The 27,689-nt window shown below is 38.9% G+C and overlaps 1 protein-coding gene across 2 annotated transcripts in view; it reads right to left on the reverse strand.

Annotated features, from left to right (window-relative positions):
- Window positions 1–27,689, reverse strand: part of LONP1 (lon peptidase 1, mitochondrial) — a 147,459-nt gene that overhangs the window by 95,056 nt on the left and 24,714 nt on the right. For both annotated transcript variants that reach the window (XM_053703032.1, XM_053703030.1), the window contains exons 6-9: window positions 7,201–7,330; window positions 3,693–3,776; window positions 2,549–2,769; window positions 2,164–2,302 (exon numbers count right to left, since the gene is read on the reverse strand). In XM_053703032.1, coding sequence (XP_053559007.1) covers window positions 2,164–2,302; window positions 2,549–2,769; window positions 3,693–3,776; window positions 7,201–7,330 — 574 coding nt within the window. The remainder of the gene's footprint in view (window positions 1–2,163; window positions 2,303–2,548; window positions 2,770–3,692; window positions 3,777–7,200; window positions 7,331–27,689) is intronic.

Consider the following 27,689-nt stretch of genomic DNA (forward strand, 5'->3'; position numbering starts at 1 on the left):
TGATGTAGTCCTGATATTTTGTTAACAAGTTTGTTTTCATCAGCAATGGTTGTTTCTATGGTTTCCCCAGAATGAGGCTATTTGTTTACCATATTTTTGTGGGGGAAAAAAAGGATCTATAACGAACAAAACTCTTCTGCTGGTGTTAGTTAAAAGAAAACATACAGCTTGTATGCTTGCATGAAGTATGTCTGGACCACTGTGCAAGTTAAAGGGGCATGACAGTCCGTAAAAAAAAACAAAAAACTTTCATTGTTCAGACAGAGAAAGCAGCTTTAAGAGACTTTTCAATTCACTTCTATTATTAAATTGACTTCAATTTTTTGGTATCCTTTGTTAAAAAAAGCATATCTAGAATGGCTATGGGGCTGCCATGCACCACTGGCCGCTAGTTGGTGACTAACAGCTACACACCTATGCCTCTTCATTTGCTCAATAGATGCATTCATCTAGTTCTCATTGCTGCTCTGGAGCTGACTTTAACTATGCATTTAATAATTTTGCAGAGGTTTAAGTACATAGGTATATACAAGCCAATAGTGAAAATAATAAAATGCATTTTCATTTTATACGTGAATGTCCCACATAAGCTGTTGGGTTAGATGTAACAAGCAGGGAATTACTAAAGCATTTATGCATCCCATGCAGTTAAAGGGACATGAAACCCAAAATGTTTCTTTCATGATTCAGATAGAACTTTAAACAACTTTCCAATTTACTTCAATTATCAAATTTTCTTTATTGTCTTGTTATCCTTTTTGAAGGAGCAGCAATGCACTACTGGGAGCGAGCAAGCTGAACACATAGGTTTTGCCAATAACAACAGGTATATATGTGCAGCCACCTTCCACTGGAACATCGCTGCTTTTGAGCCTAAATAGGTAGGGTTTTCAACAAAGGATAACAAGAGAACATAGCAAATTGGATAATAGAAGTAAATTGGAAAGTTTACAATTGCACCAATCCTGAAAGTTTAATTTTGACGTTACTGATTGCACTTTGCTTTACTAGTGGACACATCTCCACAAGTATGACAAAAAAATGACTTAGAAAAAAAAAAAAAATACATTTTGAAATGAGACAAAAAAAAAAAAAAAAATCACTACAAGATGACTACATTGTCTAACAAAACAAAATGCTTTCCCAACAACTCTGAGAATAGACTAAGGGCGGGGACTTATCAAGCTGACGCGAACATGTCCGCCGCCTTTGGTGGCCTGAATTCCCCTGGTGGAATTCAGCATTGCACGTGAGCTATATTTTGCGCTTGCGTGCAATCCCGCAACCTGCCCGCGCACAGCCAATCACGCGTGGGCAGGAGCTGTCAATCTTCTCAGTCAGACTAGACAGTGGAAATTGAAATTTGCCACCTAAGAGGTGGTGAAAGGGTAGGGAAGCAGCGGTCTGATGACAGCTGCTTGTTAAATACGGTGTGCAGGTTCTCTTGTGAGAACCTGCAGTCGTAGGAAGGCGAAGCCTGCTGAAAGGGCTTGATAAATCACCCCCTTAGAGCTGTATACATCTATACTGTGCAGTCTGCTGTGTTAAAGGGACATAATACTCATGAGCTAAATTACTTGCAAGTAATGCAGCATAACTGTAAAAAGCTGTCACATGAAGATCTCTATGTAAAATTGGAAGATATTTTACTTCAATATTTCTTCAGTTCACCAGAGAAAGTGCTCAGTGAACAGTTATACTTCAGTTACTGTCCAGCTACAAGTTGGGAAAAAAACACAACAGCCAATCAACATCAGCAGTGCTGAGGTCATGATTTGGTTTGCTGTGATCTCATAAGATTTCACTGAATTTCACACACTCCCTTGCAAGTCCTGGGACTAGCATCCTGATTGGCTGCTTAAAGTCCGTTTACAGTGGGCTGTGAATACTTAGGAAATTCTGATCTTTTTCTAGTCAGAAGTGCTTCAACATTTGGGTATCAAGTCCCTTTAACTCTGCTACTCTCATATTTACATTGTAGCTGAGAGCCTTATCCAAGTGATCAAATTCAGTGGGCTTGGGTATGTGTATTATATTATTTTAAACTGAATTGCCTTTTTAGGGAATAGTGCTGTGCGGGTAGTTGCTTTATCTATATAAAGATGTTTTTTTTTATGTTTAATATTAATATCCCTTTAACTCCCATGTTGAAATACACTGTACCAGGATTCGTTTCTTCACATCCTCCATGCCATAATGATCTTCCTCCAGAACATCTTCTGCTCTACGTAGATCCAAGTTCTCCTGACTGTACTTGCCCCAAGGAATGGACGTTAACCAGTCTAGGTAATTCCGGGTAACACTGTATGGATGGCAAGTGGCACAGAATAGCATGTGAAGTCTATTAGAACCCTGAAATTGACTGTTCTCCTCACATAAAAACATAACTACATTCAAAGGTATTATTAGATTTTGTATAATTGCAACTTCTTTCAGGAAAAAAAAAATGAAATAAAAGATCTCTGCTACATTGTATTTTACAAGATACCGGACAGACTTCTCTACCCTCTGAAACAGCTGTCGAATAAAAGTTACCAATCAGTCTCACCTAAATTCAGAGGAGTGGTTATCCAAGAGCCCCAGTTTGCTGAGCTCCTCATCAATAACCTCCATGACATGTTTGGGAACAGTCATTTCCTTAAGACGCTCACGGAACTTCTCTTCAATAGCATCTTTGTCCTCTTTCTCCAGGCCTAGCTCCTTTTTGATGATCTTTAACTGTTCCTGCAACAAATACTTTCGGTGTGTCTGCTTGATTTTTTCCTCAACCTTTCGGGACACAAAGGAAATATAAGTGGATATTAACTTGCTTTAAATAAATAAAGAAAACAAAAAAAAAAGTCTGAAAGTTAAAAACGGGTAACAACACATCTTAACAGAACACAGAAGTAAATCCTTTGTTGAAAAAGCAAATATTTACATAGGTACTATACGTATCTATCTATAGATATTCTATATGTTGTGCTAAAAATTTTGTTTTGTAATTTTCCCTATGGGTTTTGCACCCAGACTTGTCTAGGGTTAACCGCAGCTGTCAGTTATTGCTGGTGAGCACACAGGGTTGTGAGTTTTCCAGGGTCATCGGATCTGAACCCAGTCAGGTTTGAGAGTGCAGTACATTTAAGTGTTTTGCAAGAGTATAGGTAAATTAAAAAGATCCTTGTCACCCTTGTTGGTATCTCAGTATGTTTTGCTGAAGGCATGCATTGTGTGGCTGTAGGTTATGGTCCCAGGGAGGAAGAGACCTTGACGTTGTCCTAAGCCGATCACCATTTGACCAAATGCTGTAACCAACTCTTCCGTCTTGCTTTTAATCTAGGTATGTGCTTGCAAGAGAGTGCCAGACTTTCTAAATGTTCTATCTATATCAATATTCTCTTTACTTTTCTCTCTATCTATAAAAAAAGATAGATAAATATAGAAAGATACACACACGTGTGTGTTATATTGATGCAATGGCCTTTGTCATATAGTACTAAAGACTTGTGCGCTCTCATGGAAAAGAGAAAAGTTTCAACAAAGGATACTAAGGAAAAAATGAAACTTAATAACATAAATAAATTGCATTTTTTTTTGTTTTTTTTAATTGTACACCGACTATTGCATGAAAGTTCAATTTCTATATACCTTTAAATGAAAAGTACAATTTATTTAAACAGAAAATGCATTGTTTAAAAGTAATCAAATTGTACCTCACGGCCCAGTCGCTGCTGCAGTTTGCTCAGTTCATACTCTTTCTTCAGCAATGAGAGAGACTTGTAAAGGCGCTTTGGAATCTGAAACACAATTATGAAGAGTCAAACTTACATGTGATCACATTCTATATGTCAGGGTACCTGTGAAGTAACATTAAATAAACTACATATGTATTACATCATTTAATATTTAATTGTAGCCAATTTGATATGAATTGGTCTCACTACAGCCACTGCCCCCTCACTGTTTAAGACAAGTTGAGAACAAAAAGGATGATACAAATGTTCAATTAGTGAAGATAGATCATTAATTGAACCTTTGAAGCCAAGGCTTTACAGGGAAGGGAAACATTTGCTCAATTAGTGAAGGCAAATTTCTTCAAAGGAAGCCTTTATAAGAAGTCTTTCCTATCTGTAAACGACAGTCGCTAGGTCTGGGGCTGATCTTTTCAAGCTTAAGTATATGAAGAGAAGAACCAGTTTTACAGGGAAAGTGACCATTCACAATTCAATGCAAATTGGTACATGCTGAGTTTTCAATAAACATCCTCCCCAGACTTGGTGACAACTTAAACCTTAAAGGGACAGTCTACCATAGAATTGTTATTGTTTTAAAAGATAGATAATCCCTTTATTACCCATTCCCCAGTTTTGCATAACCAACACAGTTATATTAATATACTTTTTACCTCTGTGATTACCTTGTATCTAGGAACCTTCTTCCAGCCCCCTGATCACATGACTGACTGTTTATTATCTATTGTCTTGCATTTAGCATTGTAATGTGCTAAATCTTAAATAACCCCCTGTGCCTGAATACAGTGTTATCTATATGGCCCACGTGTACTTTGTCGCTTTGTGTTGAAAAGAGATTTAAAAAGCATGTGATAAGAGGCAGCCCTCAAAGGCTTAGAAATTAGCATATGAGCCTACCTATGTTTAGTTTAAACTAAGAATACCAGTAGAAAAAGGCAAATTTGATGATAAAAGTAAATTGGAAAGTTGATTAAAATTAAATGTCGTATCTGAATAATGAAAGTTTAATTTATACTAGACTGTCCCTTTAATAGGAAAATGTGTACTTTGAAAACAAAGGTCTTGAAGAGTTAAAGTTTAAACAAACTAGCTATATAGTTTCCTTATATTTAATATATGCCTCAGACTGTCCAAATAAATTGTATAAACGTATATTTGGGGATCTGAGAAGAAATGCCTAACAGTAACATATTAGATAAGTATTTGCTGAATTTAAGTAGATATATAGTCAATCTAAAATGTTTAACTGTGTCAGAATAACAACATTGTCTCTTTCATTTCAGACCTAGGAGAAAACAGTAAATTGTCCAATAAATGATATATAAATTGTGTTTTATACACTCGGCAAGTGATATACAGATATGCAATATTTATATTAATATGGGATAATCAAATATAGTTATATGAAATTACATCTGATTGCTAATCTCAAGGTATGTATGTGATATTAAGATGATAATTGAGAAAGTAGTTGAGTCCATGCTGAAGGTATTATAAATCTTTTAAATCCTTTCATAGAAAATATACTATTTTAAAAATGCATTTAAAAATCATAAGTAATATACTCATGTTTAGTATGAAAATACTCAGGGTAAATAGTATTATATGGTCCTACACATGATGAACATATCATTTGTTAATATCAGAAAATAGTGAGTATATTAAATATACATTTGAAGATATATAGTAAACTGTATTTACTGTTAGCGATATTGATAATGAGACTGTATTTCCAGTTGTCTGCTGCCCCCTAGTGGACTAAAACAGGTATGACAGCCAAACGAATTGACTGTTAGAGCCCATACATTTCCAAGTAAGCCAATAAGATACAAGCTCCGTTAAGGGTCTATCAAAGGTATTACAAAATAGAGGTGGGGTTATCACTGGAAAAACTCGTGCAAGAGGAAGGAAAATGGTATTTTTTCCTTTCTGCTGAATTTTGACTGAGCTAACCTTGCTGCCTTTGGAACACAGTCACTTTAAGTGAAACTGGGCTAACCTTTTTCCTTAATTGCAAATACCTCTCCTATTTATGAGGTGAACTGGATTTATCTGAAAAAGCTGAATTTCAAATAGGTTTATTTAATGATGTATATGATTGCTCTATATTTTTAATGTTTTAAATCAAAGGTAATCTAAAGCTATAATCAGATTGCAGCTGGTAATTTAAAGAGCATATTTGGTATTTTAAGTTTATATCCATAGTCCTGTGTAAATTAGAATCAGTCATATTTAATGCTAAGTCATTTATTTGATAGACAGGATTTTGCACTCCAGATTTAAAAGTCAGTCATTATTGTGGACTCTTTCAGAACTGTACATAAATTGGTTATTGTGGTTAAATCTCTGGTAGTTATTAATTAAGCACTGCTAAATTAGCAGTCCATATTCTGGCATTTTTGTGTGGTATTTTAATGCGATTCATTGTGAGTAAGGTTAATTTTAAAAGATATATTTTTTATGATCTGTTGTATAGAATATTGTAACGGAATAAGCATGTATAATTGATTCATAATCTAGTTTCTACATAAATATAATTCAAGGTGTTTATAAATTTAACTATAAATATTAATTTTTAATTGTTATGTATATACATTTTGTTGGTTGGCAACTGCTGAAATAAGTACACCAACATTTTCTTGGAGGTTATTGCTAAGCTAATAATAAATAATAATAAACCCAATTTTTGTCTTTCATGGATCAGACAGAGTGTCCAATTTAAAAAAAAAAAAACTTTCTAATTTACTTCTAATTATCACATTTGCTTTGTTCTGTCTGGAACACTACATGGCAGCAAACACTTTTGGATATGTACAACACTAAAAGGATATGAAACCCAAAAATGTTCTTTTGTGATTCAGACAGAGCAGACCATTTTAAAAAAAGTTTCCAATTTACTTCTATTATCAAATTTGCTTTATTCCCATGATATTCTGTGCTGAAGAGATACCTAGGTAGTCATCTGTAGCTCTACATGTCAGGAAATAGTGCTGCCATCTAGTGATCTTGCAAATGGATAACATTCTTGCAAAACTGCTGCCATATAGTGCTCCAGAAATAGGCAGGCTTCTTAGCTTATGTCCCTGCTCTTCAACAAAAGATACCCAGAAAACGAAGAAAATTTGATAATAGAAGTAAATTGGAACGCTGTTTAAAATGGTATTCTCTTTCTGAATAATAAAATAAAAAATTGGGGTTTCATATTCCTTTTAATGAATACTAGCAAAGATGCTGCCATATACTGCTCAACACATGCATGCTGTTGTGCCTACCTATCTGCTTTTCAACAGAGGATACTAAAAGGACAAAGTCAATTTGATAAAGTTTACAATTTATTTCTAAATTGTATGCTCTCTCTCAATCATCAAAGAAAGAGTTGGGGTTTTACGTCCCTTTAACTATAGTCCACAGCTCTGTTCTGTCTTTGCCAGCATCATTTGTACACAACATATAATCCGGTTCTACTCACATTAGTTTCCTCCAGCACATCCTGCAGCTCATGTGATTCGGCTCCAGTCAGTGCAGCGCCCATGTCACTTAGATATATTGGATTGTCCACAACTCTCTGACCAGCCTGCATCATCTGCATTACAGACTCTCTGCATCGAATAAGAAAGTGAAATAAATATTAAAAAACAGGCTATATAAAAATAAAACTTATTTTGTGTGAAATGTTATAAATATTTCACACAAAATAATATTTAAACTTCCAAACTTTTTATTTATTTATTTTTTTTAAATAAAAAATTGTCAAAAATTACTATTTTTCCCCACCTGTAAGTCACCATCTTTTCTGTCTGTGTTTCAGGTTTGGTTTTTGTGTTCTAAAATGCAAATAATCTATATTTATTTAAAACAAGAACTATCACATTTCTAATTACAGTACTGCACTATCTTTCTGAGGGTACTATGTATACAGACGTATTAGAAATGACATAAATCTACCTTTAGGTTGCAGGTATAAGCTGTATAATGACCTGTAAATATTGCCTAATAGACATAAGATGTTGTTTACACTTGGTCCCACCCCCTCTCCAAACTGTACCATTTTACAGATGAAAATGTACAAATCTACCAAAATCCAAACTATTCCGAAATCCAGTTTGGATAAAGTTTTCTACCTGAATATGTATGTAACTGAAAGACAGTTCTGTAATATTACACTATAAAAGCAAGACAATGAGTATTTAAAATACTACACTGGCATGTTGGTAGATGTGATTCTAAATAACTTGATATATTGGAGCTTGATGTCATGGGAGCTCACTGTTTTAATATTATATGATTAGTAATGGCATGTGACAAATCTCAAATTCCAGGACACAATAACTGGAATTATATTCTGCATATATACATACAATAAGGTATTTGTTGGTATTAAATGGATAGAAAGGTCAAAACTAAAATATGTATGGGTGGATTTCAATTTTAAATAGAAGCATTTTCGAAAAATACTTCCATTAGCAAAAATGCTTCTACTAAAAATATATATTTTTTTCCAGCAACACACACACATTCAGATGTGGTCAAAAGTATTGGTACCCTTGCATTTTAAAGTGATGGTAAATCCTAGCGTTTGTGAAACACTAGGATTTACCATTGGAACAAATAAGGGGGACTTTCAGTCATGAAGTATAAAATACTTCAATGCTGCCCTGATTTGTAAAGTTAACTGCATCTGGTAGACATAGGATGATATCCTCATAGAGCATTAATGATGTTTATCTCCCTAATCCCATTCAGCCATACATACATAACAGATAAGTTCAGCCTGTTAATTTACCTGCACAGACTTACTGCACGGTTTAGTCACATACAATTTCAGCTTAAAATAACAATCTATTTTAATTAAATACAGAATGTTAGTGTTCATATTGTTGAAATATACAGTTCTGGTGGTTTGTATCTTTGTTCTCCTGTTGTTCAAACTGGATATGTGAGCGTAACAGTACTTTTACTTATCTATCTTGGGATGCAACCTTTTCTTTTAGTTTTATTTTTTAGTGTTACATATTGTCAACCCCAAGACTCGGTATATTGAAATATTATAGGTCCAAAAGTGACCATGTCAGAACAAGGGGACAAAACGAGGACTTTACTATGTATGTGTCAAATTATCAGATATGATGTATCTATTTAACAAGCTTGAATCTTGTGTTGTATTTACTTTGTTGTCCTCAATTAAAAAAAAAAAAAAAAAAAAAAACTTCATGTGGAAAGCTCCTTTATTTGTTTGCAGCGTTCGCCACTCTGAGCTGCTAAGGCAGCCCATGGCAGAACGCTATTTGGCTGAGAGGTGACGTTTCCCCCTCCTAGCTAATAGCCGTGCCGGAAATCCTGCATGGAGCAACATATTTCACGCACGGCTATAGGCTAAGAGCTGGAAATGTCACCTCTCAGCCAAATAGTGTCCTGCGTTAGGCTGACTTAACAGCTCAGAGCGGTGAACGCTGCAAACAAATAAAGGAGCTTTCAGCATGAAGTATTTTATACTTCATGAATGAAAGTGCCCTTTATTTGTTCCAATGGTAAATCCTAGCGTTTCACAAACGCTAGGATTTTCCATCACTTTAATCAATTAATGCACCATTCACCCTGAAAAGAACACAATTAAAATATATTTTGTCATCCATACATTGTGCATAATGTATGGAGAAAATTGTTGCTTATTCTAAAATGACCTGGACAATACTATTGATACCCTTTAGAAGTTACAATAAATAATTGTTTTGCAGTGATACAAGCAGATTATTCTCTTTTATTTAGTATCACAGGTGTATTCAATCTTATAATCACTCATTCAGCCAGTTTAAATGGAGAAAAAGTACTCACTGTTTGTCGCTGTGTGTATCACACTGAACATGGAAAAGAGAAGGAAAACCAGAGAGTTGTCCAAGGAGGTTAGAAAGAAGGTAATAGCCAAGCATGGTCAATGTAAAGGCTACAAGACTATTTATAAAGAGTTTGATGTTCCTGTGAGCACTGTTGTCAATATTATTAAGAAGTTTAAGGCACATGGGATTGTAGCCAACATCCCTGGAAGTGACCGCAAGAGGAAAATTGACCCAATGATGAGAATGATTGTTCGAATTGTGGACAAAGAACCAAAGACCTAGGAAGACCCCACTTATAAAAGAGAAAAACAGAAAAGCACAACTGGAGTTTGCCAAAATGCATGTTGACAAGCTACAGTCCTTCTGGGAGAATGTCCTTTGAACAGATGAAACGAAAGTAGAGATTTTTGGCAAATCACAACACTCCATGTAAAGTAAAGGGGAAAAAAAGAAGAAGCCTTCAAATAAAAGAACACCATCATGGAGGAGGCTCAGTTTTGTTTTGGGATTGCTTTGCTGCCTATGGCACTGGGTGCCTATAATCTGTACAGGGCACAATGAAATCAGAAGACTATCTAGGAATTCTAGCGCAAAACTTACTGCCCAGTGTCAAAAAGCTGTGTCTCAGTTGCAGGTCATGGGTCCTCCTGCAGAATAGTGACCCAAAACATACCTAAAAAAGTACCCAAGAATGGATGAGAAGAAAACATTGGACCATTTCGAAGTGGCCTTCTATGAGTCCATAACTGAATCCCATTGAACATCTGTGGAAAGAGCTGAAACTCACAGGTGGGAAAAGTGGGCCAAAATCCCAGTTGAGAGCGTAGACATCTTATTCAGAGCTACAGAAATCACTTGATTACAGTTAATGTCTGCAAAAGGCTGTGCTATAAAATATTAGGTTAAGAGTACCAATATGTTTGTCTGTGCCTTTTCTCATTTGTTTTACTGTTGAAAGTAATATGTCATAAATCAAAAGTGAAGTGTTAGTTCTATTGCATTTAAAATAAAGAATGGTGGATACCAAATACTTTTGTCAATTTTTACTTAGTTCAGAGAAAATTGTGAGTTTTTTCTAAAACAGTGGAAGGGTACCAGTACTTTCAGCCACATCTTAATGCTGTGAGGGCCAGTGCACCAGTATTCAAGAGTGCTGGCGGTGATGTCTATTGTGCCTGTGAAGACTTCATTTGCCACTGCTAACTCTGAGAAGGTTTAGTGTTTCAAAATAATGGTGCGCACAGCCTCAAAGCATATGTGCATATGCCACTGAAACATTTACATGTCATAACATTTAGTAGAAGCATTTCTGCTGATGGAAGTACATTGCAAAAGTGCTTCTTTTTAAAAATTGAAATACACCCATGCCCATTTCAATGTTGACCTTTCTATTCCTTTAACAAAACAACTGTAGGAAGGAAAGAAAAACCCCCTGACATTTTACAGATTAAAAAAATTAAACAGGGATTCAGTTATCTGTAGAGTGCCAGCAGATTCCTCAGCGCTTTAAACATATAGGCATGGTATTCAGATAACATTTATAGGGATCAAGTGGGTAGGGGGCCCTGCCGAGAGTTGCACTGTTGTAGTCAGCTTTTAAGAAGCTTTTACAAGCAGCTGGGCTCATAGGCTTACATGCTATATAAACATTTTTATGTCTCCTAAAAAAGTATATGGCTAGCTCCTAAATTTCAAACAGATCTGCTCACACCTTTTTCAAAGTAATCTGCAGAGTGAACTATCCAATCAAATCTGTTGTTATGGTTTATATTCAAGCCAAGCATTTTGGGGTGCAAAATACAGGTTATATTCTGCAAAAGCAAAGTATCTCTTACTGGCACCATCAAACACAAACTTTGTTTAAATGGACATACTCATAGCATATATCAGCAATTAATCATTTTAAAACATTTTCAATGCAGTGCTTAACTGTCATTTTGTTAGCACAATTTAGCATGTATAGCAAAGCAAGAACGGTTCATGCTTTACACCCCTTGTAAAGCTTGGGGGAATCCACATTACTTGTCTTCTTTATTGCGACCAGTTAGAAACAGAAAAATATGAAGTTGTGCTCTGAGCTAACAAATCACTGTGTAGAATGTTGCAGGCTCAGGTCAATCTCACTATTTTTTTTAAAAGAAGTAATTTACAGCAAAAGCAAAAATAAATAAATAATGAAAGTATACTGCAGTATTGTATTATTTTCCTTTTTTACTGGGAGATTAAAGTGAATGTCAATTTAGATGAATTGGTACCTTTTAATCTTCACAGCCGCTCCAGCGATTCCCTCGGCCGCCGGAAGCCTCTTCATACGTCAGAAATAATGAATCCGGCTTCCTCCAATCACAATTCCCCAGGCAACGCCGTGATTGGAGGAAGCCGAATTCATAATTTTGGACCTGCGAAGAGGGCTTGCGACGGGCGGAGGAAGTGCTGCAGCGCCTGTCAGGATTAAAAGGTAAGTATTTGAAGAAAACAAGTGAAATGTAACATTTTGATGAATTAAAAAGCCCTTGTTTTTAATAGGAATATTAAAAACCGGGTACCGATTCATCTAAATTCACATTCACTTTAAAAGGGACACTAAATATTGTTTAAGATGTTACATATAGTGAAATTCTCCAGACAAGTGCACACTACCTACCTAGGTATTCTCTTCAACAAAGCATGCCCATGAGTATGATGTAAATTGCACAATGAGCAGAATGATGTAACTTAATGATAGCCTTTCCTTTTAAAAAATATTTTAAAAATTAGAATTAAGCAGCTAAAAAAAAAAAAAGCGCAGATGTCCTTTTCGGTGCAGCAGAATTGTTTATTTTAATTTTTTTTTATTATTATCAACCCCTTCACAGGCTCACTATGTAATTGCAGTGCACATGTTCACGTTATTCAGCTGTAGGCTGTGTGATGCGGTTGTTAAAAAAAACAGTTGTGCTACACAGTGCAAAATTATATTATACAATACAATGTTTACTGTCCCTTTAAACATTGATATTATTGCCCCTTTAAGCCAGTTGCCCCAAAAATCAATACAACAGAAAGGTACATTTTATTACTTAACTGGAAGATTTTTTTTTCTGCCAATAGTAGATTAACCCCTTAACAACACACGTTGTACAGGGTACGTCTTGCACAAACTGGTCTTTAAAGACCAGCGACGTACCCTGTACGACGTTAGGGATTTAAATCGGCTGTAAGCGATCCTGATCGCTTCCAGCCACTTTACGGTTATTGCAATGATGCCTCAATATCAAGGCATCCTGCAATAACCCTTCTTACCCCTCCGGTGCAGATAGAGCCACTCTGTGGCCCTCTCTGCACCGGACATCGATGGGCGAAAATCATTGGGTGGGACCCGAAGTGGGAAGCGGGTGGGCGGCCATCGATGGCTTTTTTGATTAAGAGGGAGGCGGGATCGAGGGCGTGGTCGCAGGGGGCACACAAGGATGCGTGCGTGCACAGGGGGTGGCGGGCGGTCGCATGGACGGGGAGGGTGCGGGTGGGAACCCCTGCACTACAGGAAGAAAGAATACTTATAAGTGGGAGAAAGGGGGGAGGGAATGGGTTAATAAATAGCTAAGGGATCTGGGAGGGGGTGGGGGGGGGGGGAAGCTACACTACAGAAAAATAAAATAAAAAAATTATATATATATATATATATATATATTTCATGTAATTGGCAAGAGTCCATGAGCTAGTGACGTATGGGATATACAATCCTACCAGGAGGGGCAAAGCTTCCCAAACCTCAAAATGCCTATAAATACACCCCTCACTACACCCACAATTCAGTTTTACAAACTTTGCCTCCTATGGAGATGGTGAAGTAAGTTTGTGCTAAGATTTCTACTTTGACATGCACTTCTCAGCATTTTGAAGCCCGATTCCTCTCAGAGTACAGCGAATGTCAGAGGGATGTGAAGGGAGTATTACCTATTGAATGCAATGGTTTTCCATACGGGAGATCTATTTCATAGGTTCTCTGTTATCGGTCGTACAGATTCATCTCCTACCTCCCTTTTCAGATCGACGATACTCTCTCATATACCATTACCTCTGATAACTGTTTCAGTACTGGTTTGGCTATCTGCTATATGTGGATGGGTGTCTTTTGGTAAGTATGTTTTTATTTCTTAAGACACCTCAGCTATGGTTTGGCACTTAATGCATTTATATAAAGTTATAAATATATGTACTGTACTTATATTTGCCATAAGTCAGGTTCATGTATTTCCTTTTTGCAGACTGTCAGTTTCATATTTGGGGAAAATTAAACATATTAAGAAATATTTTTCTTAACTGGGGTTTAAAATTGACTTCATTTTTCTTTGCAAATTGCGGGCAGGATTAGGCCTACGGGTGCGCCAAATGCTAGACTTTAGAGAATTTTTTTGCGTTGACGCAAGTTCGTCATTTCCGGCGTCAAAGTTGACACCGAGTTTCTTACACAAGGTTGCGTCGTTAGTGACGCAAGTGTCCGGATGTTGTTGGTGCCAAAAAAATTTCAGTTACGTTGTGCGTCATACTTGGCGCCAAATTTTTTCATTATTTTTTCACCCCATTGCGATTTTCCTCTTGCCTTTTTCTATGTAAGAGGGCTATGCTATTTGCATTTTTTCCCATTCCTGAAACTGTCATATAAGGAAATTGATAATTTTGCTTTATATGTTGTTTTTTCTTTTACATTTTGCAAGATGTCTGAATCTGATCCCCTGTCTCAGAAGTATCTGTTGGAACTTTGCTGCCTGATATCGGTTCTACCAAAGCTAAGTGCATTTGTTGTAAACTTGTGGAGATTATATCTCCGAATGTCATTTATAATAGTTGTCATGATAAACTTTTACATGCAGATAATGTGTCCATCAGTAATGGTACATTGACGATTGCAGTTCCTTCAACTTCTAATGTACATGATATACCTATGAATTTTAAAGAATTTGTTACTGATTCTATTCAGAAGGCTCTGTCTGCTTTTCCGCCTTCTAATAAACGTAAAAGGTCTTTTAAAACTTCTCATAAAGGTTGATGAAATTTTAAATGACCGACAACATAACGAATTATCCTCCTCTGATGAGGATCTATCTGATTCAGAAGATCCTTCCTCAGATATTGACACTGACAAATCTACTTATTTATTTAAAATGGAGTATATTCGTTCTTTGTTAAAAGAAGTGTTAATTACCTTGGATATTGAGGAAACTAGTCCTCTTGACATTAAAACTATTTAACGTTTAAATACTGTTTTTAAACCTCCTGTGGTTACTCCAGAGGTTTTTCCTATTCCTGATGCTAATTCTGATATGATTTCTAAGGAATGGAATAAGCCGGGTACTTATTTTATTCCTTCTTCAAGGTTTAAAAAATTGTATCCTTTACCAGCAATTTCAGTAGAGTTTTGGGAAAAGATCCCCAAAGTTGATGGGGCTATTTTAAAGATCCTTTAGATAGGAAACTTGAATCTTATGTAAGGAAAGCCTATTTATATTCAGGTCATCTTCTCAGGCCTGCAATTTCTTTGGCTGATGTTGCAGCTGCTTCAACTTTTTGGTTGGAGAATTTAGCGCAACAAGAATTGGATTCGGACGTATCTAGCATTGTTCGCTTACTGCAACATGCTAATCATTTTATTTGTGATGTCATTTTTGATATTATCAAAATCGATGTTAGATCCATGTCTTTAGCTATTTTAGATAGAAGAGCTTTGTGGCTTAAATCTTGGAATGCTGATATGACATCTAAGTCTAGATTGCTATCTCTTTCTTTCCAAGGTAATAATTTATTTGGTTCTCAGTTGGATTCTTTTATTTCAACTGTTACTGGGGGGAAGGGAGTTTTTTGCCTCAGGATAAAAAACCTAAGGGTAAATCTAAGGCTTCTAACCGTTTTCGTTCCTTTCGTCAAAATAAAGAACAAAAACCTAATCCTTCCCCCAAGGAATCTGCTTCCAATTGGAAGCCTTCCTCAAATTGGAATAAATCCAAGCCATTTAAGAAACCAAAGTCAGCCCCTAAGTCCGCATGAAGGTGCGGCCCTCATTCCAGCTCAACTGGTAGGGGGCAGATTAAGGTTTTTCAAGGATGTTTGGATAAATTCTGTCCAAAATCATTGGATTCAGAACATTGTCTCTCAGGGGTATCGAATAGGATTCAGAGTAAGACCTCCTGTGAGAAGATTTTTTCTCACACACATCCCAGCAAATCCAGTAAAAGCTCAGGCTTTCCTGAAGTGTGTTTCAGACCTGGAGTTATCTGGGGTAATCATGCCAGTTCCTTTTCAGGAACAGGGTCTGGGGTTTTATTCAAATCTATTCATTGTCCCAAAGAAGGAAAATTCATTCAGACCAGTTCTGGATCTGAAAATTGTGAATCGTTATGTAAGAGTACCAACTTTCAAAATGGTAACTATAAGGACTATTCTGCCTTTTGTTCAGCAAGGACATTATATGTCCACAATAGACTTGCAGGATGCATACCTTCATATTCCGATTCATCCAGATCATTATCAGTTCCTGAGATTCTCTTTTCTAGACAAGCATTACCAATTTGTTGCTCTTCCATTTGGCCTAGCAACAGCTCCAAGAATCTTTTCAAAGGTTCTCGGTGCCCTGCTCTCTGTAACCAGAGAGCAGTGTATTGCGGTGTTTCCTTATATGGACGATATCTTGGTACTAGCTCAGTCTTTACGTTCTGCAGAACCTCAAACGAATCAACTAGTGTTGTTTCTTCGGAAACATGGTTGGAGGATCAATTTACCAAAAAGTTTCTTGATTCCTCAGACAAGGGTCACTTTTTTAGGTTTCCAGATAGATTCAGTGTCCATGACTCTGTCTCTAACAGAAAAGAGACGTTTGAAATTGGTTGCAGCCTGTCGGCACCTTCAGTCTCAGTCATTCCCTTCAGTGGCTATGTGCATGGAAGTTTTAGGTCTCATGACTGCAGCTTCGGACGCGATTCCCTTTGCTCGTTTTCACATGAGACCTCTCCAGCTTTGTATGCTGAATCAATGGTGCAGGGATTATACAAAGATATCACAATTAATATCCTTAAATCCCAATGTATGACACTCTCTGACGTGGTGGTTAAATCACCAGCGTTTAGTTCAAGGGGCTTCTTTTGTTCGGCCAACCTGGACTGTGATCACAACAGATGCGAGGATCTCTGACAGCACAAGGGGTTTGGAAATCTCAAGAGGCGAGGTTACCAATCAATATTTTAGAACTCGTGCAATTCTCAGAGCTCTTCAGTTTTGGCCTCTGTTAAAGAGAGAACTGTTCATTTGTTTTCAGACAGACAATATCACAACAGTGGCATATGTCAATCATCAGGGTGGGACTCACAGTCCCCAAGCTATGAAAGAAGTATCTTGGATACTTGTTTGGGCGGAATCCAGCTCCTTTCTAATTTCTGCGGTGCACATCCCAGGTGTAGACAATTGGGAGGCGGATTATCTCAGCCGTCAGACTTTACATCCAGGGGAGTGGTCTCTCCATCCAGATGGGTTTCCTCAGATTGTTCAGATGTGGGGTCTTCCAGAGATAGAACTAATGGCCTCTTATCTAAACAAGAAACTTCCCAGATACCTGTCCAGGTCCAGGGATTTTCAGGCGGAAGCAGTGGATGCATTGACACTTCCTTGGTGTTATCAACCTGCTTATATTTTCCCGCCTCTAGTTCTTCTTCCAAGAGTGACCTCCAAAATCATCATGGAACAATCGTTTGTGTTGCTGGTAGCTCCAGCATGGCCTCACAGGTTTTGGTATGCGGATCTTGTTCGGATGTCCAGTTGCCAACCTTGGCCACTTCCGTTAAGGCCGGACCTATTGTCTCAAGGTCCATTTTTCCATCAGGATCTCAAATCATTAAATTTGAAGGTGTGGAAATTTAACGCCTAGTGCTAAGTCATAGAGGTCTCTCTGACTCAGTGATTAATACTATGTTACAAGCTCGAAAATCTGTCTCTAGAAAGATTTATTATTGAGTTTGGAAAATTTACATTTCATGGTGTTCTTCTCATAAATTTTCTTGGCATTCTTTTAGAATTCCTAGAATTTTACAGTTTTTTGTTCAGGATGGTTTGGATAAGGGTTTGTCTGCAAGTTCCTTGAAGAGACAAATCTCTGCTGTTTCTGTTTTATTTCACAGAAAGATTGCCAAACTTCCTGATATTCACTGTTTTGTACAGGCTTTGGTTCTGTATCAAGCCTGTCATTAAATCAATCTCTCCTCCTTGGAGTCTTAATTTGGCTTTGAGGGCTTTACAGGCTCCTCCATTTGAGCCTATGCATTCTTTGGACATTAAGATACTTTCTTGGAAAGTGTTGTTCCTTTTGGCCATCTCTTCTGCTAGAAGAGTTTCTGAGCTATCTGCTCTTTCTTGTGAATCTCCTTTTCTGATTTTTCATCAGGATAAGGCGGTTTTGCGGACTTCATTTAAATTTTTACCTAAGGTTGTGAATTCTAACAACATTAGTAGAGAAATTGGTGTCCCTTCCTTGTGTCCTAATCCTAAGAATTCTTTGGAAAGATCCTTACATTCTTTGGATGTGGTGAGAGCTTTGAAATATTATGTTGAAGCTACTAAAGATTTCAGGAAGACTTCTAGTCTATTTTTAATATTTTCTGGTTCTAGGTCAGGCCCCGCCTCAGAGAATTACAGCTCATTCTACTAGATCAGTCTCCACTTCGTGGGCTTTTAAGAATGAAGCTTCAGTTGATCAGATTTGCAAAGCGGCGACTTGGTCCTCTTTGCATACATTTACTAAATTCTATCGTTTTGATGCATTTGCTTCTTCAGAAGCAGTTTTTGGTTTTAAAAGTTCTTCAGACAGCTGTTTCAGTTTGATTGTTCTGCTTATGTTTTAAGTTTTTCTTGTCATTAAAGAATAAATTTATAATTTGGGTTGCAGATTATTTTTTCAGCGGAAAATGGCTGTTCTTTATTTTTATTCCTTCCTCTCTAGTGACTCTTGCGTGGAGTTCCACATATTGGGTATTGATATCCCATACGTCACTAGCTCATGGACTCTTGCCAATTACATGAAAGAAAACATAATTTATGTAAGAATTTACCTGATAAAATCATTTCTTTCATATTGGCAAGAGTCCATGAGGCCCACCCTTTTTTTAGTGGTTATGATTTTTTTGTATAAAGCACAATTATTTCCAAATTCCTTTGTTGATGCTTTTTACTCCTTTCTTTATCACCCCACTACTTGGCTATTCGTTAAACTGAATTGTGGGTGTGGTGAGGGGGGTGTATTTATAGGCATTTTGAGGTTTGGGGAACTTTGTATATCCCATACGTCACTAGCTCATGGACTCTTGCCAATATGAAAGAAGAAATGAATTTATCAGGTAAATTCTTACATAAATTATGTTATTTGTATAAACTGGGTACTGGCAGACAGCTGCCAGTACCCAATATGGCTACAAATAAGGTAGATGGGGAGGGTTAGAGAGCTGGTTGGGGGGGTGGACCCTTCAAAGCAGCATATGTAAATATGGTATTAAAAAAAAAAAGATACCTTTTTATTTTAGTACTGGCAGACTTTCTGCCAGTACTTAAGATGGCGGGGACAATTGTGGGGTGGGGGAGGGAAGAGAGCTGTTTGGGAGGGATCAAGGGTCTGATGTGTCAGGTGGGAGGCTGATCTCTACACTAAAGCTAGAATTAACCCTGCAAGCTCCCTACAAGCTACCTAATTAACCCCTGCACTGCTGGGCATAATACAGGTGTGATGCGCAGCAGCATTTAGCAGCCTTCTAATTACCAAAAAGCAAAGCCAAAGCCATATATGTCTGCTATTTCTGAACAAAGGGGATCCCAGAGAAGCATTTACAACAATTTATGCCATACTTGCACAAGTTGTTTGTAAATCATTTCAGTGAGAGAAACCTAAAATTGTGAAAAATTTAAGTTTTTTTTTTTATTTGATCGCATTTGGCGTTGAAATAGTGGCATGAATTATACCAAGATGGGCCTAGATCAATACTTGGGGTTATCTACTACACTAAAGGTAAAATTAACCCTAAAAGCTCCCTAATTAACCCCTTCACTGCTGGGCATAATACACATGTGATGCGCAGTGGCATTTAGCGGCCTTCTAATTACCAATAAGCAACACCAAAGCCATATATGTCTGCTATTTCTAAACAAAGGGGATCCCAGAGAAGCATTTACAACCATTTATGCCATAATTGCACAAGTTGTTTGTAAATAATTTCAGTGAGAAACCTAAAGTTTGTGAAAAAAATAGTGAAAAAGTGTCATCATTTATTTGATCGCATTTGGTGGTGAAATGGTGGCATGAAATATACCAAAATGGGCCTTGATCAATACTTTGGGATGTCTTCTAACAAAAAAATTACATGTCAAGGTATATTCAGGGATTCCTGAAAGATATCAGTGTCCCAATGTAACTAGCGCTAATTTTGAAAAAAAGTGGTTTGGAAATAGCAAAGTGCTCCTTGTATTTATTGCCCTATAATTTGCAAAAAAAGCAAATAACATGTAAACATTGGGTATTTCTAAACTCAGGACAAAATTTAGAAACTATTTAGCATGGGTGTTTTTTGGTGGTTGTAGATGTGTAATAGATTTGAGGGGGTCAAAGTTAGAAAAAGTGTGTTTTTTTCCATTTTTTCCTCATATTTTATATATTTTTATAGTAAATATTAAGATATGATGAAAAACAGAATTTATGTTTACCTGATAAATTTCTTTCTCCAACGGTGTGTCCGGTCCACGGCGTCATCCTTACTTGTGGGATATTCTCTTCCCCAACAGGAAATGGCAAAGAGCCCAGCAAAGCTGGTCACATGATCCCTCCTAGGCTCCGCCTACCCCAGTCATTCGACCGACGTTAAGGAGGAATATTAGCATAGGAGAAACCATATGGTACCGTGGTGACTGTAGTTAAAGAAAATAAAATATCAGACCTGATTAAAAAAACCAGGGCGGGCCGTGGACCGGACACACCGTTGGAGAAAGAAATTTATCAGGTAAACATAAATTCTGTTTTCTCCAACATAGGTGTGTCCGGTCCACGGCGTCATCCTTACTTGTGGGAACCAATACCAAAGCTTTAGGACACGGATGAAGGGAGGGAGCAAATCAGGTCACCTAAATGGAAGGCACCACGGCTTGCAAAACCTTTCTCCCAAAAATAGCCTCAGAAGAAGCAAAAGTATCAAACTTGTAAAATTTGGTAAAAGTGTGCAGTGAAGACCAAGTCGCTGCCCTACATATCTGATCAACAGAAGCCTCGTTCTTGAAGGCCCATGTGGAAGCCACAGCCCTAGTGGAATGAGCTGTGATTCTTTCGGGAGGCTGCCGTCCGGCAGTCTCGTAAGCCAATCTGATGATGCTTTTAATCCAAAAAGAGAGAGAGGTAGAAGTTGCTTTTTGACCTCTCCTTTTACCTGAATAAACAACAAACAAGGAAGATGTTTGTCTAAAATCCTTTGTAGCATCTAAATAGAATTTTAGAGCGCGAACAACATCCAAATTGTGCAACAAACGTTCCTTCTTTGAAACTGGTTTCGGACACAGAGAAGGCACGATAATCTCCTGGTTAATGTTTTTGTTAGAAACAACTTTCGGAAGAAAACCAGGTTTAGTACGTAAAACCACCTTATCTGCATGGAACACCAGATAAGGAGGGGAACACTGCAGAGCAGATAATTCTGAAACTCTTCTAGCAGAAGAAATTGCAACTAAAAACAAAACTTTCCAAGATAATAACTTAATATCAACGGAATGTAAGGGTTCAAACGGAACCCCCTGAAGAACTGAAAGAACTAAATTGAGACTCCAAGGAGGAGTCAAAGGTTTGTAAACAGGCTTAATTCTAACCAAAGCCTGAACAAAGGCTTGAACATCTGGCACAGCTGCCAGCTTTTTGTGAAGTAACACCGACAAGGCAGAAATCTGTCCCTTCAGGGAACTTGCCGATAATCCTTTTTCCAATCCTTCTTGAAGGAAGGATAGAATCCTAGGAATCTTAACCTTGTCCCAAGGGAATCCTTTAGATTCACACCAACAGATATATTTTTTCCAAATTTTGTGGTAAATCTTTCTAGTTACAGGCTTTCTGGCCTGAACAAGGGTATCGATAACAGAATCTGAGAAACCTCGCTTCGATAAAATCAAGCGTTCAATCTCCAGGCAGTCAGCTGGAGTGAAACCAGATTCGGATGTTCGAACGGACCCTGAACAAGAAGGTCTCGTCTCAAAGGTAGCTTCCAAGGTGGAGCCGATGACATATTCACCAGATCTGCATACCAAGTCCTGCGTGGCCACGCAGGAGCTATCAAGATCACCGACGCCCTCTCCTGATTGATCCTGGCTACCAGCCTGGGAATGAGAGGAAACGGCGGAAACACATAAGCTAGTTTGAAGGTCCAAGGTGCTACTAGTGCATCCACTAGAGCCGCCTTGGGATCCCTGGATCTGGACCCGTAACAGGGAACTTTGAAGTTCTGACGAGAGGCCATCAGATCCATGTCTGGAATGCCCCACAGCTGAGTGACTAGGGCAAAGATTTCCGGATGGAGTTCCCACTCCCCCGGATGCAATGTCTGACGACTCAGAAAATCCGCTTCCCAATTTTCCACTCCCGGGATGTGGATAGCAGACAGGTGGCAGGAGTGAGACTCCGCCCATAGAATAATCTTGGTCACTTCCTCCATCGCTAGGGAACTCCTTGTTCCCCCCTGATGGTTGATGTACGCAACAGTCGTCATGTTGTCTGATTGAAATCGTATGAACTTGGTCCTTGCTAGCTGAGGCCAAGCCTTGAGAGCATTGAATATCGCTCTCAGTTCCAGAATATTTATGGGTAGAAGAGATTCTTCCCGAGACCAAAGACCCTGAGCTTTCAGGGATCCCCAGACCGCGCCCCAGCCCGTCAGACTGGCGTCGGTCGTGACAATGACCCACTCTGGTCTGCGGAATGTCATCCCTTGTGACAGGTTGTCCAGGGACAGCCACCAACGGAGTGAGTCTCTGGTCCTCTGATTTACTTGTATCTTTGGAGACAAGTCTGTATAGTCCCCATTCCACTGACTGAGCATGCACAGTTGTAATGGTCTGAGATGAATGCGCGCAAAAGGAACTATGTCCATTGCCGCTACCATCAACCCGATCACTTCCATGCACTGAGCTACGGAAGGAAGAGGAACGGAATGAAGAATCCGACAAGAGTCCAGAAGCTTTGTTATTCTGGCCTCTGTTAGAAAAATCCTCATTTCTGAGGAATCTATAATTGTTCCCAAGAAGGGAACCCTTGTTGACGGGGATAGAGAACTCTTTTCCACGTTCACTTTCCAGCCGTGAGATCTGAGAAAGGCCAGGACGATGTCCGTGTGAGCCTTTGCTCGAGGGAGGGACGACGCTTGAATCAGAATGTCGTCCAAGTAAGGTACTACTGCAATGCCCCTTGGTCTTAGCACCGCTAGAAGGGACCCTAGTACCTTTGTGAAAATCCTTGGAGCAGTGGCTAATCCGAAAGGAAGCGCCACGAACTGGTAATGTTTGTCCAGGAATGCAAACCTTAGGAACCGATGATGTTCCTTGTGGATAGGAATATGTAGATACGCATCCTTTAAATCCACCGTGGTCATGAATTGACCTTCCTGGATGGAAGGAAGGATAGTTCGAATGGTTTCCATCTTGAACGATGGGACCTTGAGAAATTTGTTTAAGATCTTGAGATCTAGGATTGGTCTGAACGTTCCCTCTTTTTTGGGAACTATGAACAGATTGGAGTAGAACCCCATCCCTTGCTCTCTTAATGGAACAGGATGAATCACTCCCATTTTTAACAGGTCTTCTACACAATGTAAGAACGCCTGTCTTTTTATGTGGTCTGAAGACAACTGAGACCTGTGGAACCTCCCCCTTGGGGGAAGTCCCTTGAATTCCAGAAGATAACCCTGGGAGACTATTTCTAGCGCCCAAGGATCCAGAACATCTCTTGCCCAAGCCTGAGCGAAGAGAGAGAGTCTGCCCCCCACCAGATCCGGTCCCGGATCGGGGGCCAATATTTCATGCTGTCTTGGTAGCAGTGGCAGGTTTCTTGGCCTGCTTTCCCTTGTTCCAGCCTTGCATTGGTCTCCAAGCTGGCTTGGCCTGAGAAGTATTACCCTCTTGCTTAGAGGACGTAGCACCTTGGGCTGGTCCGTTTTTACGAAAGGGACGAAAATTAGGTCTATTTTTTGCCTTGAAAGGCCGATCCTGAGGAAGGGCGTGGCCCTTACCCCCAGTGATATCAGAGATAATCTCTTTCAAGTCAGGACCAAACAGCGTTTTCCCCTTGAAAGGAATGTTTAGTAGCTTGTTCTTGGAAGACGCATCAGCCGACCAAGATTTCAACCAAAGCGCTCTGCGCGCCACAATAGCAAACCCAGAATTCTTAGCCGCTAACTTAGCCAATTGCAAAGAGGCGTCTAGAGTGAAAGAATTAGCCAATTTGAGAGCATTGATTCTGTCCATAATCTCCTCATAAGGAGGAGAGTCACTATCGAGCACCTTAATCAGTTCATCAAACCAGAAATATGCGGCTGTAGTGACAGGGACAATGCATGAAATGGGTTGTAGAAGGTAACCCTGCTGAACAAACATCTTTTTAAGCAAACCTTCTAATTTTTTATCCATAGGATCTTTGAAAGCACAACTATCCTCTATGGGAATAGTGGTGCGTTTGTTTAAAGTAGAAACCGCTCCCTCGACCTTGGGGACTGACTGCCATAAGTCCTTTCTGGGGTCGACCATAGGAAACAATTTTTTAAATATGGGGGGAGGGACGAAAGGAATACCGGGCCTTTCCCATTCTTTATTAACAATGTCCGCCACCCGCTTGGGTATAGGAAAAGCTTCTGGGAGCCCCGGCACCTCTAGGAACTTGTCCATTTTACATAGTTTCTCTGGGATGACCAAATTTTCACAATCATCCAGAGTGGATAATACCTCCTTAAGCAAAATGCGGAGATGTTCCAATTTAAATTTAAATGTAATCACATCAGATTCAGCCTGCTGAGAAATGTTCCCTAAATCAGTAATTTCTCCCTCAGACAAAACCTCCCTGGCCCCCTCAGATTGGGTTAGGGGCCCTTCAGAGATATTAATATCAGCGTCGTCATGCTCTTCAGTAACTAAAACAGAGCATCCACGCTTACGCTGACAAGGGTTCATTTTGGCTAAAATGTTTTTGACAGAATTATCCATTACAGCCGTTAATTGTTGCATAGTAAGGAGTATTGGCGCGCTAGATGTACTAGGGGCCTCCTGAGTGGGCAAGACTCGTGTAGACGAAGGAGGGAATGATGCAGTACCATGCTTACTCCCCTCACTTGAGGAATCATCTTGGGCATCATTGTCATTATCACATAAATCACATTTATTTAAATGAATAGGAATTCTGGCTTCCCCACATTCAGAACACAGTCTATCTGGTAGTTCAGACATGTTAAACAGGCATAAACTTGATAAGAAAGTACAAAAAACGTTTTGAAATAAAACCGTTACTGTCACTTTAAATTTTAAACTGAACACACTTTATTACTGCAATTGCGAAAAAACATGAAGGAATTGTTCAAAATTCACCAAACTTTCACCACAGTGTCTTAAAGCCTTGAAAATATTGCACACCAATTTTGGAAGCTTTAACCCTTAAAATAACGGAACCGGAGCCGTTTTAAGCTTTAACCCCTTTACAGTCCCTGGTATCTGCTTTGCTGAGACCCAACCAAACCCAAAGGGGAATACGATACCAAATGACGCCTTCAGAAGTCTTTTATAAGTATCAGAGCTCCTCTCACATGCGACTGCATGCCATGCCTCTCAAAAACAAGTGCGCAACACCGGCGCGAAAATGAGACTCTGCCTATGCTTTGGGAAAGCCCCTAAAGAATAAGGTGTCTAAAACAGTGCCTGCCGATATTATTATATCAAAATACCCAGAATAAATGATTCCTCAAGGCTAAATAAGTGTTAATATCAATCGATTTAGCCCAAAAAAAGTCTACAGTCTAAATAAGCCCTTGTGAAGCCCTTATTTACAATCGTAATAAACATGGCTTACCGGATCCCATAGGGAAAATGACAGCTTCCAGCATTACATCGTCTTGTTAGAATGTGTCATACCTCAAGCAGCAAAGGACTGCAAACTGTTCCCCCAACTGAAGTTAATTGCTCTCAACAGTCCTGTGTGGAACAGCCATGGATTTTAGTTACGGTTGCTAAAATCATTTTCCTCATACAAACAGAATTCTTCATCTCTTTTCTGTTTCTGAGTAAATAGTACGTACCAGCACTATTTGAAAATAACAAACTCTTGATTGAATAATGAAAAACTACAGTTAAACACTAAAAAACTCTAAGCCATCTCCGTGGAGATGTTGCCTGTACAGCGGCAAAGAGAATGACTGGGGTAGGCGGAGCCTAGGAGGGATCATGTGACCAGCTTTGCTGGGCTCTTTGCCATTTCCTGTTGGGGAAGAGAATATCCCACAAGTAAGGATGACGCCGTGGACCGGACACACCTATGTTGGAGAAATAATGGTATCTTTAGAAAGTCCATTTAATGGCGAGAAAAAACAGAATTTATGCTTACCTGATAAATTACTTTCTCCAACGGTGTGTCCGGTCCACGGCGTCATCCTTACTTGTGGGATATTCTCTTCCCCAACAGGAAATGGCAAAGAGTCCCAGCAAAGCTGGCCATATAGTCCCTCCTAGGCTCCGCCCACCCCAGTCATTCGACCGACGGACAGGAGGAAATATATATAGGAGAAACCATATGGTACCGTGGTGACTGTAGTTAGAGAAAATAATTCATCAGACCTGATTAAAAAAAACCAGGGCGGGCCGTGGACCGGACACACCGTTGGAGAAAGTAATTTATCAGGTAAGCATAAATTCTGTTTTCTCCAACATTGGTGTGTCCGGTCCACGGCGTCATCCTTACTTGTGGGAACCAATACCAAAGCTTTAGGACACGGATGAAGGGAGGGAGCAAATCAGGTTACCTAAACGGAAGGCACCACAGCTTGCAAAACCTTTCTCCCAAAAATAGCCTCCGAAGAAGCAAAAGTATCAAATTTGTAAAATTTGGCAAAAGTGTGCAGAGAAGACCAAGTCGCTGCCTTACATATCTGGTCAACAGAAGCCTCGTTCTTGAAGGCCCATGTGGAAGCCACAGCCCTAGTGGAGTGAGCTGTGATTCTTTCAGGAGGCTGCCGTCCGGCAGTCTCATAAGCCAATCGGATGATGCTTTTAAGCCAAAAGGAAAGAGAGGTAGAAGTCGCTTTTTGACCTCTCCTTTTACCAGAACAAACAACAAACAAGGAAGATGTTTGTCTGAAATCTTTTGTAGCCTCTAAATAGAATTTTAGAGCACGGACTACGTCCAAATTGTGTAACAAACGTTCCTTCTTTGAAACTGGATTCGGACACAAAGAAGGTACAACTATCTCCTGGTTAATATTTTTGTTAGAAACAACCTTAGGAAGAAAACCAGGCTTAGTACGCAAAACCACCTTATCTGCATGGAACACCAGATAGGGCGGAGAACACTGCAGAGCAGATAACTCTGAAACTCTTCTAGCAGAAGAAATTGCAACCAAAAACAAAACTTTCCAAGATAGTAACTTAATATCTATGGAATGTAAAGGTTCAAACGGAACCCCTTGAAGAACTGAAAGAACTAGATTTAGACTCCAGGGAGGAGTCAAAGGTCTGTAAACAGGCTTGATCCTAACCAGAGCCTGAACAAATGCTTGAACATCTGGCACAGCTGCCAGTCTTTTGTGTAGTAAGACAGATAAAGCAGAGATCTGTCCCTTTAGGGAACTTGCAGATAATCCTTTCTACAAACCTTCTTGTAGAAAGGAGAGAATCTTAGGAATTTTTATCTTATTCCATGGGAATCCTTTGGATTCACACCAACAGAAATATTTCTTCCATATTTTATGGTAAATTTTTCTAGTTACCGTTTTTCTGGCCTGAACCAGAGTATCTATCACAGAATCTGAAAACCCACGCTTCGATAGAATCAAGCGTTCAATCTCCAAGCCGTCAGCTGGAGGGAGACCAGATTTGGATGTTCGAATGGACCCTGAAC

Source organism: Bombina bombina, chromosome 2, assembly GCF_027579735.1.
Source record: "Bombina bombina isolate aBomBom1 chromosome 2, aBomBom1.pri, whole genome shotgun sequence".
NCBI lineage: Eukaryota > Metazoa > Chordata > Amphibia > Anura > Bombinatoridae > Bombina > Bombina bombina.